Genomic DNA, 18,340 nt, shown 5'->3' with positions numbered 1-18,340 from the left:
TAATATTAACTTGTACAAATTCAAGGTACCTAGGAAAGGTGTTAGGAGATTAGTTTTCAAATAAAAAGTGTAATTGTCTAAAGCAAAATGTGTTATATGCCCACTAGGTTTTTAAATGTTGCCTAGGTTGCAGGAGGCAACGAGGAAAAATAAAACACTTTATTTTGAAAAGCATATAGTTGATTCTTTAACAATACAAGTTTGAACTACATAGGTCTGCATATATGCGGATTTTTTTCTAATAAATATAGTACTGTAAATGTACTTTCTCTTTCTTATGATTTCTCAAAAACATTATCTTTTCTCTAATTTACTTTAAGAACACTGTATAATACATATATATATATATATACACATACATATAACACACAAAATACATCTTAATAGTATTAGTATTATTTATTAGTAAGGCTTTTGGTCAGTATTAGGCTATTAGTGGTTAAGTTTATGGAAGTCAAAACTTATATGTGATCTTTAACTGTGAAGGGGATCAGTGTCTTTAACTCCCATTTTATTCAAGGGACAAGGGTTTTTCTGCTTCTGGCCTGGCAAAAATTGCTTATCTGGCTATTAAGATGTTTGATATAAAATCTAAGTCTCAATATTATGGTGGAATGTGCCGTGAAGAGCTTGTATAGCTTCTTTAGGACTGTAATCTTGGCCTTTACTCTCCTGTTCCTAGCAAGCACAGTGCTGTCCAGAAATTGAGCAAGTTGATTAAGACCAGGGAAAAGGAACAAAAGAAGAGATAAAAAGACTGAGAAAATATTACAAAAGCCAAATACCAAAAATAAGAAAAAATGAAAACAGGATCTGCAACCAGAAGAAAATTCTTTGGAAAATCATATAAAGATTTTTCCCTTTGGATTTTATGACAGTATTGTTTAATAAGCAAAATTTGACACATAAGAAAGAATCATGTTACTTTTACCTCAGTGTTACATAACTTTTTTATAGTGGGTATAGAAGTTGGTTGGTGTCTGTTGATAGGTATGGTATATTAATACCATGCTACAAATTCCTTATAAATGACTTAGTTGTTTGTTATTTTGCAGACTATGCAATGAAATGAAAACATACTATGGGAAGAAATAACTTTAGATTCTATCTCAAATAATGACTTCTATTCAAATAATGGCTTAAGTTGGGTTCCTGTTCTAGACAGAGAATTTAAGAATTCTGAAAGTGAGAATTGTCCTTTCTTGGGTGCAATGTGTATTCTGGCATTAAAAAGATACATTATTTTTATTATTATTATTATTGCTTGTTTCTTGTAAAAGAATGACTTCTGGTAGTCTCAAAGCAAAGTAAGATTAATAAATGAATTCTTCAAAAATAAATAAATAAATAAAAAATAAATGAGTACTTCTAATTTCTGTATCTTTCTTCTAATTTACATCTTTAGAATACTGGTAATATCAGATAATATTTTGCTATTATTTTCCTTTACTTAACTTTTTACAGAGTTATCTTATTATGACTACAGTAATAGCTTTATTTACTATCAATTTTTAGTAGCTTGTTCATATTTTTCCCAATGCTAATATCAATTTAAAGTTTAGAAAACTGTTCAAGAATACTAACTTAATCTCTCCTTCCATTTTGAATGAGAGCCTTGCTGGATAAAGTATTCTTGGTTGCATGTTCTTCTCATTTAGGACCCTGAATATATCCTGCCAGCCCTTTCTGGCCTGCCAGGTCTCTGTGGAGAGGTCTGCTGTTACCCTAATACTCCTCCCCATAAAAGTCAGGGATTTCTTGTCTCTTGCTGCTTTAAGGAGGAGGGCGGGGGGTGGGGGTGAATGGGTGACGGGCACTGAGGGAGGCACTTGACGGGATGAGCACTGGGTGTTATTCTGTATGTTGGTAAATTGAACACCAATAAAAAATAAATTTATTAAAAAAAGAATACTAACTTAAAAATGAAACTACAGGTTCAAATAAATTTGATACTTTTCTTTAAGAGAAAAAAATACATATGGTCTCATTAATAAATTTAAATATAGTTTGTAGATATACAAACACATATCTTTTTTACATATAAAAGCAATATTTTTCATGTAATGCTCAAAATGCAACATTGATTGGTATGTTCTATACCTGTAAAATATCAGCAGGGTCTTCTTTTGCAGATGCAACCAACAAAGTATGCCCATTGATAACTCCTTCTGCCAGGAAATACTTGAAGAGCAAAGAAGAATAAATATTATATTTATCCTCTTCTGTAAAAAAAGAAAAAAATATACTCAGAATCCTACCATACGCCAAGCACACTAAGATGTTTTTATAATTTTTCTCCTTAAAACAACTATATGAAATGAGGCAATAATTGTCTTCCTAAGGTATGGTTAGATAGGCTAAGAGACTTATCTAGATAGTTAATCGGAAGTGAGTACTTTTAATATAGTCTGATTCCAAAATTATTCTCCATCCTCAACACCACCGCTGATATCCACAAAGTTTAGAGGGTTATGTATGATTATAGCAAAGAAATCACAATTTTTTTTTCCTTACTAAGATTTTTTTTTCAGGTTCTGCATCTCTAAAATGCTTATTCTTATCAATCAACCAATTTGTAAACTCACACATTTCTTACATGCCATAATACTTAAGCACTTAGTGTATGAGGTCTGAAAATTAATGTTTATAAAATTTGTGAAAATAGTATTACTTCTACGTTTGTGTTTTTGGTCTTATCCAACAGCAATTTAAAATTGAAGACCTTATTTTTTTTCAAGATTTTATTTGACAGAGAGTAAAGAAAGCATGAACGGGAGAAGGGCAGAGGGAGAGAGACAAGCAGATTCCATGTTCAGCAGAGAGCCCCAGGCAGGGCTTGATCCCAGGACCCTAAGAATATGACCTTGGCTGAAGTCAGATGCTTAACTGACTGAGCCACCCAGGTGCCTCATAAAAATGAAGACTTTGAGAGTTATTAAATTTGTACTACATGTTTTCCTAAATAGTTCTTTTATCCTTTGTTATTCCTTTATCTTCCCCTCTTTTTGGATTTTTATGAAGAAAAATGATATGCCAGGTTTCTTTGACAAAATTTTAAAATATTTTTGAGATTTTGTGATATAATATAAGCAAATTAAGTATATCTTTTTCTTAATATTACTGATAAGCTACTGATAAAAGCCTACACTTTTTACATTAGCTTTCTTTTACTACTTTGACCACAACACAAAGAGACAAAGGTAGATTTATTGAATTACTTGAAATGCAATTATTAATTTATTCAACAAATACTAACTGAATACCTATAGTATGCCAGGCATTGTTAATATTTGTAAAAACTATGCTATTAAAGAATATTCCTATGAAGTTTGAACTTAAGGTAATGTTAGTACTGTGCAACTGTAAGAATAAAACATGAATAAAACATTAAAAATTAATATTTGAAGGCACTGCAAAGCAATGAAAAGCAGATAGCAACCACAGCAGTTTCCTTCTTTAAGATCGTGATCATGACATGTAAGAATTTCAAGTTTCCGGGTTTTTTTCCTAAAATTGGGTACTTAATCTCCCTTAGCTCTGGCCGCTTTAAATCATATCTTTTCCAACTGAGGGTGGCAGAATGTAAAATTCAGTGTTGTCAAAATAGCTGAAAGTTTAGGGGGAAAATCCCTGAAGTAAGAGCTCTGCAAAGTTTATCAAATGTGTCCAAATCCTTGGTTAACCACTAAGCTATCAATGAATGAGTGGGAGAAAGAAACAGTAAGTAGGAAAGCGAGAACAGGATAAAGTTGAAAGACAACTAAAGCATGCGAGATTTACAAATTTGAGACTCCTTTGAAGGTATGCATTTCCCAATGAGCAGAATCTTGTCATAAAGAAGCTGAAGTCTTATTGACTTGAAAGGCCGGGGACAAATCTCAGGGCTGAGAATCACAGGAAGTGTGAGGCCCCAAATGAGTATAAATTCTGTATAAATATTTGATTCTCGGGGCACCTGGGTAGCTCAGTGGTTGAGTGTTTGCCTTTGGCTCAGGGTGTAATCCTGGGGTCCTGGGATTGAGTCCCACATCAGGCTCCCCAGAGGGAGCCTGCTTCTCCCTCTGCCTATGTCTCTGCCTCTCACTCTGTGTCTCTCATGAATAAAAATTTAAAATATTTTAAAAAAATTAGCTCTCTTCTAAGTTCTGATTGTAAGAGACGACCCTATGTGACCAGGTTAAAAAAGCAGAATCTAAAACCTAGAAAACTGAGTAGAGGTAGATACTATCTGCTGCACAGTATGTTGAAGTGAGAATTAATTTAAGATCAGGCAAGTTAACTGTTTACTAAAACAAAAATCCTGAAATCCTTGGGAAAACAGAAAGGAATTCAGAATCATTAAAATGCAGTTTTTTACAATGTAAAGATTTTAGCCAAAAATTACTGAATATGATCCATACTGGGGAAAACACAACCTACAAAAATGACTCAAAGTAAAATATATTGAAAGTATTAAAGGAGGAGCACTAGCCGGCTCAATCAGTAGACCATGTGATGCTTGATCTGAGGGTCTTGAGTTAAAGCCCTATGCTGGGTTTGGACTTACTTAATTAATTAAAAAAAAAACAACAACAAAAAAAACCCACAGGTATTAAAGGAAAGTATCTTCAATAACTGAACAGAAAAGGAATATCAACAGAGAATGAGAAACTATAAAAATGAATCAGATAGAAAATTTAAAGTTTAAAATTATCACTCCTTATATGAAAAATTTATTTGGTGATCTCACAAGATAGGAGATAAAGGAAAAATATAACTGGTATACCTGAAGGAAGCTCAACAGAAATTAACTGAAGAACAGAGAAAAATATTAAGATAACTAAACAGCACCTCAGAGACCTGGAACAATACAGAGCAGTCCAAAACATATTTAAGCAGAGTCTTAAGACATTGGGAGACAATAAAAAACAGAAACAATATTTCAAGAAGTCATGGCTAAAAATTTCCTAAATTTGACGAAATATTGATTTAAGAAGCACCAGAAGCCTCTCCACGGATAAATGCAAAAAACCTAAATCTAAGTACATCAGAGCTAAATCTTGGAAACAAAAGGGAGAAATGACATGTGACATACAGAGGTACCATCATAAAATTAACAAGTGATTTCTCATCAAAAACAATGAAGGCAAAAAAAACAAAACAAAACAAAACAAAACAAAAAACAATGAAGGCTAGATGATATGATAATTTTGTATTCCAAAAGTTGAAAAAGAAACAACTTGATTAAAAATTCTAAATGTGTAAAACATATTTAACAATTGAGGTGAAATACTATTTTCAGATAGGACAGCAGACTTCTACTACAGGACTCTAAAAGCTAAAGGACTATTATACAACATGGCAAACTACACTTATAGGAAGTAAGAAAGATTACAAATAATGACAGATATGTGGGAAATTATAACACTCTGTGATCATGTAAATATGCACTTATGTGCATGAATGTGTGTGTATATATGTATATAGATAGGTGTGTGTATGTGTATAAATTGCTTCTTAGAATTCCTTTAAAAATATTAATGCTTAAGGCAAAACTAATAGAAGAGCAAAGAAAGACATAAATTCAATTTGGAGATTTTATCATACATTTCTTAGTAATTGGCAGAACTAAGGGGGAAAATCATCAAGAAAATAGAAAATATGAACAATCTTATAGACTATCTTATATAATATACAGTTCCAGACTATACATTCTTCAGGCATTTAGAATGTACATCAAGACAAACAAATGCTATTCCAAAAAACAAGCCCCAATATATTCCAAAATGTTAAAATCTTACCTTAGAAATTGAAATTTTAAAAATTCCATTTATGATTAATTCCAAAAACATGAAATATTTTGGAGAAATTTGACAATATATATGTATGAATTAGCTCTACACTGAAAAGTATAAAAATTCTGAAAGTCAGTAAAGAAAATGAAATAAATGGATACGTATATTATGTTCAGGGAATACAAGACTCATATCTTTTCAAACTGATCTATAGATTTAGTGGAATTCCAATGTAAGCCCCATAGACTTTTGAAGAAATAGATAAGCTAACTCTGAAATCTACACAGAAATTCAAAGGTCCTAGAATTTGAAAGTGAATAGCTGGCGGACTTACTATCTACTTTAAGACTTAGAATAAAGCACAACAATCAAGGAAATGTGGAATTAGCTAAAGGATAGAAATATAGAACAATATTAAGGAATAGAGTCCAGATCAACCTACATAATTGATTTTTTACTAAGGTAGAGAAATAATTGTTTTTTTCAACAAATTGTCCTGCAATAATTAGATACCCAGATGCAAAAGACAACAAAAACCTTGATCTTACACCATACTACAAATTTAAAAGACCAACACAATTTCTATCTTACTTCATACTAATACTCAAAAATTATCTTGAAATGGATCACAAAACTAAATATAAGAGCTGAAACAATAAAACCATTAAAAGGAAACATAGGGAATAACTTTGTAACCTTGAAATAGACAAAGATTTCTCAGAGTATGGAAGCATGAACCAGGATAGAAAAAAAGAATGGACAGCAAGCTACAAAAAGAAAATATTTGCAATAAATATATCTGACAGAGAACTGGTATCCAAAACATATACTAAAAACTCTTTTAATTCAGTAAGAAGACAAACTACCCAATATAAAAAAGACTAAAATATTTTAATACATCCTTCACAAAAGAAGACCCATGAACGTCCAATTATTGTATAAAACGATGTTTAATAGAATAAAACATAAAACAAATGCAAACTAGAAACACTGAAAAGCCACTATATCCCTACTAGAAGAGGTAAAATAAAAATACAATATCAAGTATTTACACGAATGTGCAACAAATAAAATGCTTCTACATCGCTAGTGGCAATGAAAAGTGGTACAGTTACTTCGGAAAATAGTTTGGTGGTTTCTGATAAAGTTAAATTTACACTTATAGGAGCCAGCAATTCCCCTCCTGCATGAGACATGAAAACACATGTCCATACATAGTTGCATACAGAATGTTTATGACAGCTTTTTTGGTAACAGCCAAAAGTTGCAAAAAACACAAATTTCCATCAACTCGTGAATGGAAAAAACGGTACACATACACATGAAATAATCCTCAACAATAAAAGAAATAAACTAATGTCCATGCAATTTGGATGAATCTTAAAAACATTAAGCGAAGTGAAAAAAAGCCAGACACAAAAAGCATGCATGGTTCCATTGCCGTTATGTGATATTCTAGAGAAAGTAAAACTAATCTCTAGTGATAAGAAGGAGTTAGGTGCTTGGGGCCAGAAAACTCTTTGGGCATGAGAAAATTTGGGGGGATGATACAATGTTTTACATTTTGATTGTTGTGGTGGTTCTATGAGTATTTATATTTTAAAATCTCACTAAAATATATACTTGAAATGTTTGTTTGAAATTTATAATTCAATAAATTTGGTTTACTGAAACAATTTCCTAATTTGCAACTAAAACTAAAATACCCAATGGTAACTTGTTTATAAACCTTCTCACACAGTGTATTAAAGCAAATCCATGACCAGAAGTATAGCAGATTCATATCAAGTTCAATTTTATATATTAAAGAAGACAGCTAGTTTTTTAATACTATCATAACAAGTTAAAAGTTAATATCCACAAATCTAAAAGACACAAAATGCACTTGATATGGATTTAGGAGCAATTCATGAGAGTTTTTGTGTGTAAAGGAAAACAATGCCTCTGCAATGCTCACAGCTGACAGGTGGAAAAGCAAGCAGAGAAATGTAGGTGAGATGACCATCACTTCCTATTCACTAACACAGCTACCATGCTGCAAAAAAACAAAAACAAAAGCAAAACAAAACAAAACAAAAAAACACAACACCTCATTCTACATAACTAACAATTTATCTCTATTCAACTTTAGAAAAAAACAGTCATGTTTAAAACAAGAATTAATTTTATCTTAAGGAATTACTACTAGGTCAGTTTCCAGAAGCAACCATATAAACCAAGGTCATTAAAAATCACTGATGTAAAAACCAAATCAAATACTAAAAATCTTAGTTCCTAAGGCTGACATTTTTACATGGAAAATTTAATTTTTTTCAAGATTTTATTTATTCATGAGAGACACAGAGAGAGAAAGAGGCAGAGACACAGGCAGAGGCAGAAGCAGGCTCCCTGCGAGGAGCCTGATGTGAGACTCCATCCCAGGACCTGAGCCAAAGGCACTCAACCACTGAGCCATCCAGGCGGCCAGGAAAATTTAAAACTTTAAAAATTCTTCCACCATCCATCATCCTTACAGAATTATTGCTAAAATTTGCTATATTGCCTTTCAGTATTTTTTCTGTGGATTTTTTTAATATGGTTACAATTACTGAATTTTGTATCCTGGTATTTTCACTTAATTTCACATACTTCATAGTCCTGTAGCTATCATGTCTCAGGGTGCATAATATTATAGAGGATGTATGTGCTATTAATTTACTTCATCATCCCTCTACCATGGACTTTTCTTTCTGCTTTCAGGCTTTTGTAACTATTGTTACTATTTGTTACTATTAAATACAGAAGTACTAAGTGTCTCAGATCTCACATATCCAAGATGGAACCACTAACTCATTATTTTTTTCTATGAAATGTGGTCCTTTTTTAAAAAATCAGGATTTAGGGAATCCCTGGGTGGCGCAGTGGTTTGGCGCCTGCCTTTGGCCCAGGGCGCGATCCTGGGGTTCCAGGATCGAATCCCACGTCAGGCTCCCGGTGCATGGAGCCTGCTTCTCCCTCTGCCTGTGTCTCTGCCTCTCTCTCTCTCTCTCTGTGACTATCATAAATAAATAAAAATTAAAAAAATAAAAATAAAAAAAATAAAAAATCAGGATTTACTTTGACACCTCCTCTCCCTCTTTCTCTTTCCTTAAGATCCTGTTAAATTTATTTTCAAAGTATTTCTGAAATTTGACCACTTTCCATCATGCCAGCCAGTGTCACTCCCCTAGTCATGCCACCAATAACTCTTGCCTAGACAACTGCAATTGCTTATTTATTTCTTTGCATCCACTCTAGTCCTCCCATTTAGTAGTGACCTTTTGAAAATACAAACCCAATCATGTTACTTCCCTACTTAAAATTTTTTAGTGTTTTCCCAGTGCTCTTGAGAGAAAGAACTAAATCCTTTAACATGGTCTACATGCTCTAGTAGTTGCTGCCACACAATGTGTATAAATGAAAATAGTAGTGTAAAAAGTGGTATAATACTGTCATTTCCCTATAAAAGGACATGATGCTTATTTAACAACTTTTCAGGAAAGGAAGAAATAAACCTACTTAATTAGAAAAGTAAAAATAATTATTTGTAAAGTTAAGGACACATATTACGTGACCCAGTAAGGGAATGAACTAAGTTAGGTAAGTACTTCCTAAACCAGGGAGAGACACCTACCTACAGATAAGAAATGTCTGGGTGGTGTGGTTGGCTAAGCATCTAACCTTTGGTTTTTCAGCTCAGGTCGTGATCTCAGCGTTGGGAGATTAAGATCCATGTCAGCTCTGTGCTCAGCATGGAGTCTACTTGAGATTTACTCTCCCTCTCCCCTCCCATTTGTCCTCTCTCAAGTAAGTAAATCTTTTCTAAAAAGTGACTGATTTATCATAAATGAGGAGTAACAATAAACTAGACGGTAGAATTCTTTTTCTATCTATTTTAAATGAGTGAGAGTTGTAACTTTTTTCTTCCCTACATACAAGCCCTACTGATCTTATCTACACTCATAGCTTAAATTACTATCTCTGGTAGCCATACTAAATCTTAAGTCAGGACCTTTGAATAAATTACTTCGCCTTTTTGGCTAGCTAATTCCCTCAAATCCTTCCAGACACAAATTAGGTAAACTCATCTTTGGAGAAGCATTCCTCAAGCCTGGGTGAGATGATCGGAGTGCCCTGGAGAATCTTGTTAACTCCTACAGAAGCATTTACTACACATATTAACATTTCTCCATCAAGCTTAAAAATCCTCATGGGAGAGAATGCATCTTATTGTTGTATTGCTAGTAGTAGATACATACTATACACTTAGCAAATATTTGTATAATTAAGGAAAAACCTAAAAATCTATTTTGTCTTGTAAATCAGCCAGATCTACTATAGTTTGGCTGAAACCACACACACACACACACACACACACACACTCTCTCTCTCTCTTTCTATTAATAGTTATTGACCTGTTTTCTTCAGGCTCCTATGAGGCAGGCAAAACTAACAGGAGAAAGATTGCCTATTTAGGGATTAGCAAAAAAACTAAGCTCTTCAAGCTGAAAATCACCATTTTTGTTAAACAAATTTCGAAGTTGTACACTAAGCATTTAATTATTTAGTGAGTCCCTATAACACTGGGAAAGCAAAAATGATAACGTTTGACAGAACTGCCAAAAAGCAAATGTAGCTCTGGCCCGAGTTAATAGCCTAATTCTTAGGTTGAGAGAGATGGTTGTCTTAGTCTATTCTATAGTGGTGGACCAAACTGACATTAGTATATTTCATTTGGGGACTTACAGAAATTAAAGCATATTCAGAATGAAGTGACCAGGATGGTGAAAGAACTTAAAAGCATGAAAAATGGGATATTTAGTTGGAAGAAAATGAGACCCAAGGGAAGCAAGAAAGCTGTCTTCAAATATTTGATGGGCTGTCATACATAAATGGAATCACACAAGAGGTAGAATGAAGCCTAATGGATAAAAACAACAGGAATATCAATTTTTCCCTAAGATCAAAGTCCAAAGGAGCTGCCCCTTTCATTGTTCTGACAATGCTATTAAAATCAACAATGACTTTCTAATTATCTATTTTCTTGGACTTTAAAATCTTTATCTAATTTATCTATTGAAGTTATTACTGCAGATGAATTTCTTCTTAGAACTACACTCTCCCTCTCCACTCATATCCCCTATTTTTAAGATACTTTTTGTTCTCAATTGCCCTGCTTCTTTAGACAGTCTTTATATATGTAAACAGTTTATACAGAGTTCTCATTTCTTTGGTAAATAAATATGAAATGGTTCTACTGAATTTTTCTAGTCACTACTTTCAGCTATGCTATGTCAAATCGTCCTTTTCACATCTCTTGACATCTAGAGCTAGTTCAATGATTTTCTCAACAGTTTCAGTTCTTAACACTTGGAACAGTCAAGTTTAAAACTTTAACATTCAGTTCAATGCTTCCCCCTCCCCCCACCTTCACTACAGACTAAGACTTGTGGCTTAAAAGTCTTATAGGGACAGAGGGGTTCTAAGGAAGTTTTTTTTTTTTTTTTTAAGATTTTATTTATTTATTCATGAGAGACAGAGAGAGAGAGGCAGAGACACAGGCAGAGGGAGAAGCAGGCTCCATGCAGGGAGCCCAACGTGGGACTCGATCCAGGGACTCCAGGATCACGCCCAGGGCTGAAGGCGGGTGCTAAAGTGCTGAGCCACCCAGGGATTCCAGGAAAGGAAGTTTTAAAAATACCTCTTCCTCTATATCTTCTCTCCAAGTCTTAGTTCTATTGTTGGGAGAGCTGGGGGAAGAAAGTGGTAGTGATCAACTTACATAATTGGCTGTTTGGTCCCTAGCCTTCAATATGATCTCGTCTATTTAATATATAAGACTGCTGCTTTTGCAGCCTATGCAGTTATGGTGGTTTCCATGTAAGTGGTGAGTGTGGTTTTTGTGGGTAGTGTTCAGTTCACTTTGGCCACATCTGTCACTGAAAAACGCTTCTGAGGTAGCATCTAGGTTTGTGGGGTTGACCATTAATTCATATTCAACTTCTGCTCTGGAAATGTTAGCTACTGCTGTCATTATTATATTTCAGTATACAATCTATCCCAGCAGGCCTCCCTCCTTTTTCTACACCAGACACAGAAAATAGTCTTGTCGAAAATGCTGACAAACTGTAGGAAATTTAAAGGAGGCTTCCCCCAAGGCCTCTCTCACCATGCAATACTCACAGATGGGCTTACAGGTTCAGAAGTTTGGTAAGAAATCCATTGGGAAACATGGATGCCAGTCTCTGTCTCTTGCAAGCATCTTCAGTGTCTATGTCTAATACCCTTGGAAACCGTAACCACTTACTTGCCAGAGTGAGGGATCAGTTTTGAACTTGAATAGTAATATTCCTTCTCTCTCTAATCCTTGCCTATGATGCCTGGTAATGGTGGTGATGGTGATGGAGTTAAAAGGAAGTAGCTGTGGGAGATCTTTGGGTCTGCAAGGAGGTATTTAATCCCAATTGCAGGAAAGTGGGAACTGAAACCTTTGCCTTCTTTTTCTCACCATGGACCATACTCACCAATTCTGAGGTACTCAACATCCTATTAAAGCTAATCCTGACCGCTAACTATATGCTAAACATGGTGCAATGCACATCTCATGCATTGGTTTATTTAATCCAAATAATAAGTTGTAAGATAAATGTTAATTCCTATCTTACAGGTAAAGAAAGAAGGCACAGTGAAAGCAAACAACTTGCCTAAGACATGGCTAGTAAATCACAGAGCCATGATTTGAATCTGGGCAGTCTGATTCCAGAGGCTATGCTCTTAACCTCTTTCATGGGCTTATTTTCCTTTATTCCTTAAGTACTGATGTGCTTTGGCTTTAGATTTTGACTTGCTTTTCTTTTTATTCTAGTTGTTCTTAGTCTTTCTTGGAGTCTCAGACCACTCTGAGAATCTGCTGTAAGATATATATTACCCTAAAAATATCACAGTCATACACAAATTTACATATACTTTGAGGGAATTAATAGACTCCCCTAAAGTTCCCTCCAGGGCCTATAAACCTGGGCATTTTAATACATGCCTATGAATGACTTTAATGAAAACCTCTTTTGAATATTAGTCAAATAATGTTGGCACCTGGGTATCAAAGTCAATCAAGTCTCCAACTCTTGGTTTTGGCTTGGGATATGATCTTAGAGTGGTGGGATGGAGCCCACATCAGGCTCCGTCCTCAGCAAGGAGTCCACTTCTCTCCTTCTCCCTCTCCCTATGCCCCCTCCCCCATCTCAAATAAATAAATATATCTAAAAAAATAAAATAAAAAGGAAGCACAGAAGTAGAAATCAATATTCTTGGGAGAGACCTGTATTAAAGGAGAAAAATGTAGAGAAATGCTATTTTACATCAGAGCAATCTAAGCATAGCTAGTGAAACATTTAGAATCTAATATACATAATGAAATGCAGAAATAGAAAAGTTAGGTAGTATTGTTATGTCAAAATATGGTAAAGAATTTATGATTTCAAGTCTCAAAAGTACAGTAACATCATCTCATGTCTCAATTAGAGTAATGAGTATTTCCATCAGTTCAAGTTTCTACCTTACTCCTGAAGGGCATCCTTCATAACATCTCTTTTTTGCTCAAAGCACTCTATGATGGGCAGCCCGGGTGGCTCAGCGGTTTAGCACTGCCTTCAGCCCAGGGTGTGATCCTGGAGACCTGGGATGAGTCCCACGTTGGGCTCCCTGCATGGAGCCTGCTTCTCCCTCTACCTGTGTCTCTGCCTCTCTCTCTCCCTCCCCCTCTGTCTCTCATGTATAAATCAATAAAATACAAATCACAGAAAATTTGTAATTAAAAAAAAAAAAAAACCCACTCCAAGACTACCTATTTCTTGCCACTATAAAGTAACTTTTTTAGCCCGGCTTTCACAGTACTCATTCCTTCATTCAAGCATGTATTTACTCTGCCCTTAGATGGTTCCCATGGTCACAAAGCTTATAGTCTACAGAATAAGATACATGCTTGGGTATTTTCAACAAAGTGCAGTAAGTACCATGATGTAAATAACACTACAGAGGTATACAGAAGAAATACAAAGCAGGAGTGAGGGTAAGGAAAGCAATAATTAAAGAAGTCTTTCTGGAAGAGCATCTAAGTGGAGACTTAAGGGATCATTAAGAGTTAGGATAAGAAAGGGAAAAAAAGAGACAGCTAGAAAGAATTTAAGCAAAGGCCTGTAGAGAATGACACTTGGATGTAATTAAAAGTCTAGGGTGATAAACAGAAAGCTTGAGGAGAGAATGCAAAGAGATAAGACTGAAGTGAATCAGCAATGGCAGATCATTAAAGGCCTTATAATCTAGGCTACTGAATCTGGATCTTATAGTTAAGATGGTTAGAGAGCACAGAAAGGTCTTAAGCAAGGATATATCATGATTAGATTATATATCAGAAAGTTCATTCTAGCTACAGTATGAAAATGAACTGAAGCAAGAAAACACTGGAAGCAACTTAAGAAGCTGTTATAATTTCTGTGAGGGTTGTGGATTAGGGTCACCACAGCAGGAATAGAGAGAAGTAGACGGAATTCTAAAATCTTTAAAAGGTGAAAAAAAAAAACCTTCAGTATTTAATGCTTATTGGATGTGTACAGGGTGAGAGACAAGTATATCACTCAGGTCTCTGGCATGTATCACTCAATAGACTGAATAATCCAGGAATCAGCAGAAGAGGGGGGATAGATTTAGAGGAATGGGGTAGAATTTGGAGATAAGGGAAGTTCAGTTCTAGACACATTGATTTTGAGATTCCTGTAAGATCTTCAAAAGAAAATGTTGAAGGGAGTTGATTATTATCTCTTTATTTCTCTGTGGATCCTATGTATGTAGCAATGCCTAGGGATTACCGATTATTTACAGAAAATGAGTACCGCCCCCTCCCCTTCCCCGCATCATTCAGTTATGGCAGGAACAGAGACCTCCCAGGGAGAGTATGTAGCACTAGGAGAGGAAGAGGATATCAGTATTTTACAGAGAGGCAAAGGAGTCTTAAAAAACAAAAGCAGAGGGATAGAAGGAAAACCAGAACAGAATGTTATAACAGATCCAAAGGAAGAGAGTACTTCAGGGAAAGAGTGAATAACCACATCAGTTGTTGCAGAGATCAGGAAGGAAGAGACCTGAGAAGCATTTCTTGGGTTTAGCCATGAAGAAGGTCACTAATGTCTCTGGCTAAGGTGGCTTCAGTGATGTGCTACTGGATGAAGTTAATCCAGGAATGACTGAAATATCATGAAAATGTATAAAATGTACAGACTATTCAAGAGGCTTGGCTATAAAAGGGAAGAAAAAAAAGGAATAGTTAGAGGAGTGGGGTTTTAAGCACGGAGAATTTTCTTCTTTAAAAAGGAAACAAGGCTTGAACACAGATCTGAGTATATTTAAGTACACACAGGAAAGAACTAAAAAAGAGGAAGAAGTTAAAGAAGAGAAAATTGACATTGCCATTCCTTGGAAAGGTGGAAGGAGGAAAGATCTACTGCTCAGGTGAAAGGATGATTCTCAAACAGGAGAAGATACAAGACATCTTCCCATGTGTGCATAGTGATGAGCACTGAGGTTTGACAGTGGGAATTTGGGTGTATTCTCAACTGAAGACACTACTTTTGCCATGTGAAATGCTGCAAGTTATCTGAGAAAATGAGGGAGAAAGTAGTAATGCTGGATGTTTGAGAACAAGAAGGTTTGAAAAGGCCACTGAAGTTATTGACAATGAAAAAGATGTGAGGACAGATATAAAAGTTACTGGCAAAAGCTGAAAGCTTACTTGAAGTTGGGTATCATGAAGGTCTCTAATAAATGACAGAAATAAGTAAGTCAATATATGGAAGCAGTGAGATGATATAAAAGGTAGAAAAGCTAAAGGTATAAATCTCACTCTGGAAAAAACTTTAAGATGAATTAGTAGGTTTTAGTGTAAAATGATGATTTAATGTCAGAGAAACCTGCTTGCAAATCTCAGCTACTAAGTGTGTGACCTTGGCAAGTACCTTGACTTCTCTCAAAATTCCAATCTCCTGTAAAACTAAATGATAAAATACATTATCAAAGGTTTGGCATGGGGCAGCCTGGGTGGCTCAGCGGTTTAGCGCTGCCTTCAGCCCAGGGTGTGATCCTGGAGACCCGGGATGGAGTCCCATGTCGGGCTCCCTGCATGGAGCCTGCTTCTCCCTCTGCCTGTGCCTCTGCCTCTCTCTCTCTCTGTGTGTCTCAAGAATAAATAAATAAAATGTTTTTTTTTTTTTTAAAGATTTATTTATTTATTTATTTATGATAGAGAAAGAGAGGCAGAGACACGGGAGGAAGGAGAAGCAGGCTCCATGCCGGGGGCCTGACATGGGACTCGATCCCGCGACTCCAGGATCGTGCCCTAGGCCGAAGGCAGGCGCTAAACTGCTGAGCCACCCAGGGATCCCCCAATAAATAAAATGTTAAAAAAAAAGGTTTGGCATGATACGCAGCACACAGTAAATCCTCAATAAATATTATATATTTCAATAATAATATTTAAGATATTAGAGTTTGTCTTGCATGAAATGGGTATTATACAAAGCAAATTAGAAAGATTTAGAAGGGATAAGAAGAGTAGGAAATTGAATCTACAGAAGGAAGAAAAGAGTATTACAGAGATAAAAGTGACAGAGAAGATCATTGGAATAGCTTAATTTTTGGACAATGACCAAAAATAACAAAGAGGTAAAGGATGATGGATTTAGCTGGCCATAAAGTTAAAAAACAAAAATCCCAGCATTCCTCTAGTGATTGAAAAGTAAATAGCCTTGCCTCTGCATACTACAATTTGAGAAGCTGGTCTAAGGTTCTGAAGTTTTACAATATGAAATCTACAAGTAGATAGTTGAGGCAAGAAACCCAGGGGAAAGAAGCCAAACTTTCCCTCTAATTCCAAATAAATAATCTCTACTTTTCGAGAGCTTTACTACATAAGCATACTATGTTGATGTCCACTTTTGTACATTAAATAGTTTTCCATCTGAGTACTTCTCTCTCTTGGGTTCCCCTCAACTTCTACCCATAGATTGATTCAATTTAAGCCTTTTCTATACCTTTTATATCTGCAAAAACATACACATACTGTGCATATTTATTCCATGTGCAATCAACATCCAGTTTAAGTTCAGAAAGGGTAAAAATCAAGACTTATTATTATTTAAGGATTTTATTTATTTATTCATGAAAGACACATAGAGAGGCAGAAACATGGGCAGAGGGAGAAGTAGGCTCCATGCAGGAGCCCAATGTGGGACTGGATCCTGGGACTCCAGGATTACACCCTGAGCTGAAGGCAGATGCTCAACCATTGAGCCACCCAAGCGTCCTAGTAAAAACCAAGATTTGTACTGCCTAGCAGAGCTAAACACACTGTAAGTGCTTAGATGCTTCAGGACAAAAGGTCAGGTAGTTTTACTAAAAAACTGCAGAGATACCAATTTGTCATATTACAATCTTTCAACAAGTTGTACTATTATAAAATAAGTTAAGAAAAGTACAAAATACAATACAAAGCAAGTATTGGTAAGCTTTTTCCTAAAGAGTCAGAAAATAAGTATTTCAGACTTGTGAATGGTCTCTGTTGAAACCACTCAACCCTGCTCTTGTATCACAGAAGCAACCATAGACAATGTACAAATAATTAAGCATGGTTGTGTTCCAATAGAACTTTATTTATAGATAGGTCACTGGCCCACAGGCTATAGTTTGCCAACTGGTGCATAATAAGGAAAATGCTTCCGATTTATTACACGGTGTAAAAGAAAAAACAAAGCTCAGCAATTTCAGAAAGGTTGAAGGCAATCAATGAGAAAATATTATGATATCCTATGAGAAATATATTGAGAGTGCTTAGTTTTTGCTAGTACATGAAATAATAAAATAGTGAAAAGAGTAGCATAGTCTAAGGTGAGCCTCATGATTGCTATTTCCTAGTATTCATGCCTTTGTATAATCTCTTCTTTTTGACTGTGTGTGGAAGCTGTGACTTGTTTCTAACCAGAAGAATATGGCAAAGGTAATAGGATGTCACCCCTTTTGTAACATAAAACTGTAATATCTGTCTTGCTGAGATACATTCTTCTTCACTTTTTTGAAGAAATAAGATCCCATGTTGTGAGCTGCTCTATGGAGAGGCAGCCTCTGACTAACAGGGAGCAAGGAACTGAATGCTGCCAACAACCATGTGAGCCTGAAAGCAGATCCTTCCCCTGCCAAGCCTTCAGATGAGAACCCAGTCCTAATTTTGACTGTTGGCTTGCAGAAGACCCTGATAATCTGTGCTTGGACTTCCAAACAACAGAAATCATGAGATAATAAATGTGTGTTGTTTTAAAACTAAGTTTGTGTTAATAATGTTATACAGTAATAACTAATAGAAAAGTTATACTCAGAGCTAGTTGTAATTAACTGTCCAACACTATATCACTTGTTTCCTACTTCTAGAATGAAAATGATATAATTAACATAAGCAATTAACTTAAAAATAATGCACTCATGTGTCACATAACTTGTAATGACTG

At 35.2% G+C, this 18,340-nt stretch overlaps 1 protein-coding gene across 1 annotated transcript in view; it reads right to left on the bottom strand.

The window, feature by feature from the left end:
* The window catches only part of ELP4 (elongator acetyltransferase complex subunit 4), a 240,991-nt gene that overhangs the window by 206,972 nt on the left and 15,679 nt on the right, over positions 1-18,340 (bottom strand). Inside the window, exon 3 of the mRNA XM_026012786.2 lies at positions 2,101-2,222. Coding sequence (XP_025868571.1) covers positions 2,101-2,222 — 122 coding nt within the window. The remainder of the gene's footprint in view (positions 1-2,100; positions 2,223-18,340) is intronic.

The sequence above is a fragment of the Vulpes vulpes genome, chromosome 5 (assembly GCF_048418805.1).
Source record: "Vulpes vulpes isolate BD-2025 chromosome 5, VulVul3, whole genome shotgun sequence".
Taxonomy (NCBI): domain Eukaryota; kingdom Metazoa; phylum Chordata; class Mammalia; order Carnivora; family Canidae; genus Vulpes; species Vulpes vulpes.
The sequence above is the reverse complement of the archived record's forward strand: the minus strand, read 5'-3'. Positions and strand labels throughout refer to the sequence as shown.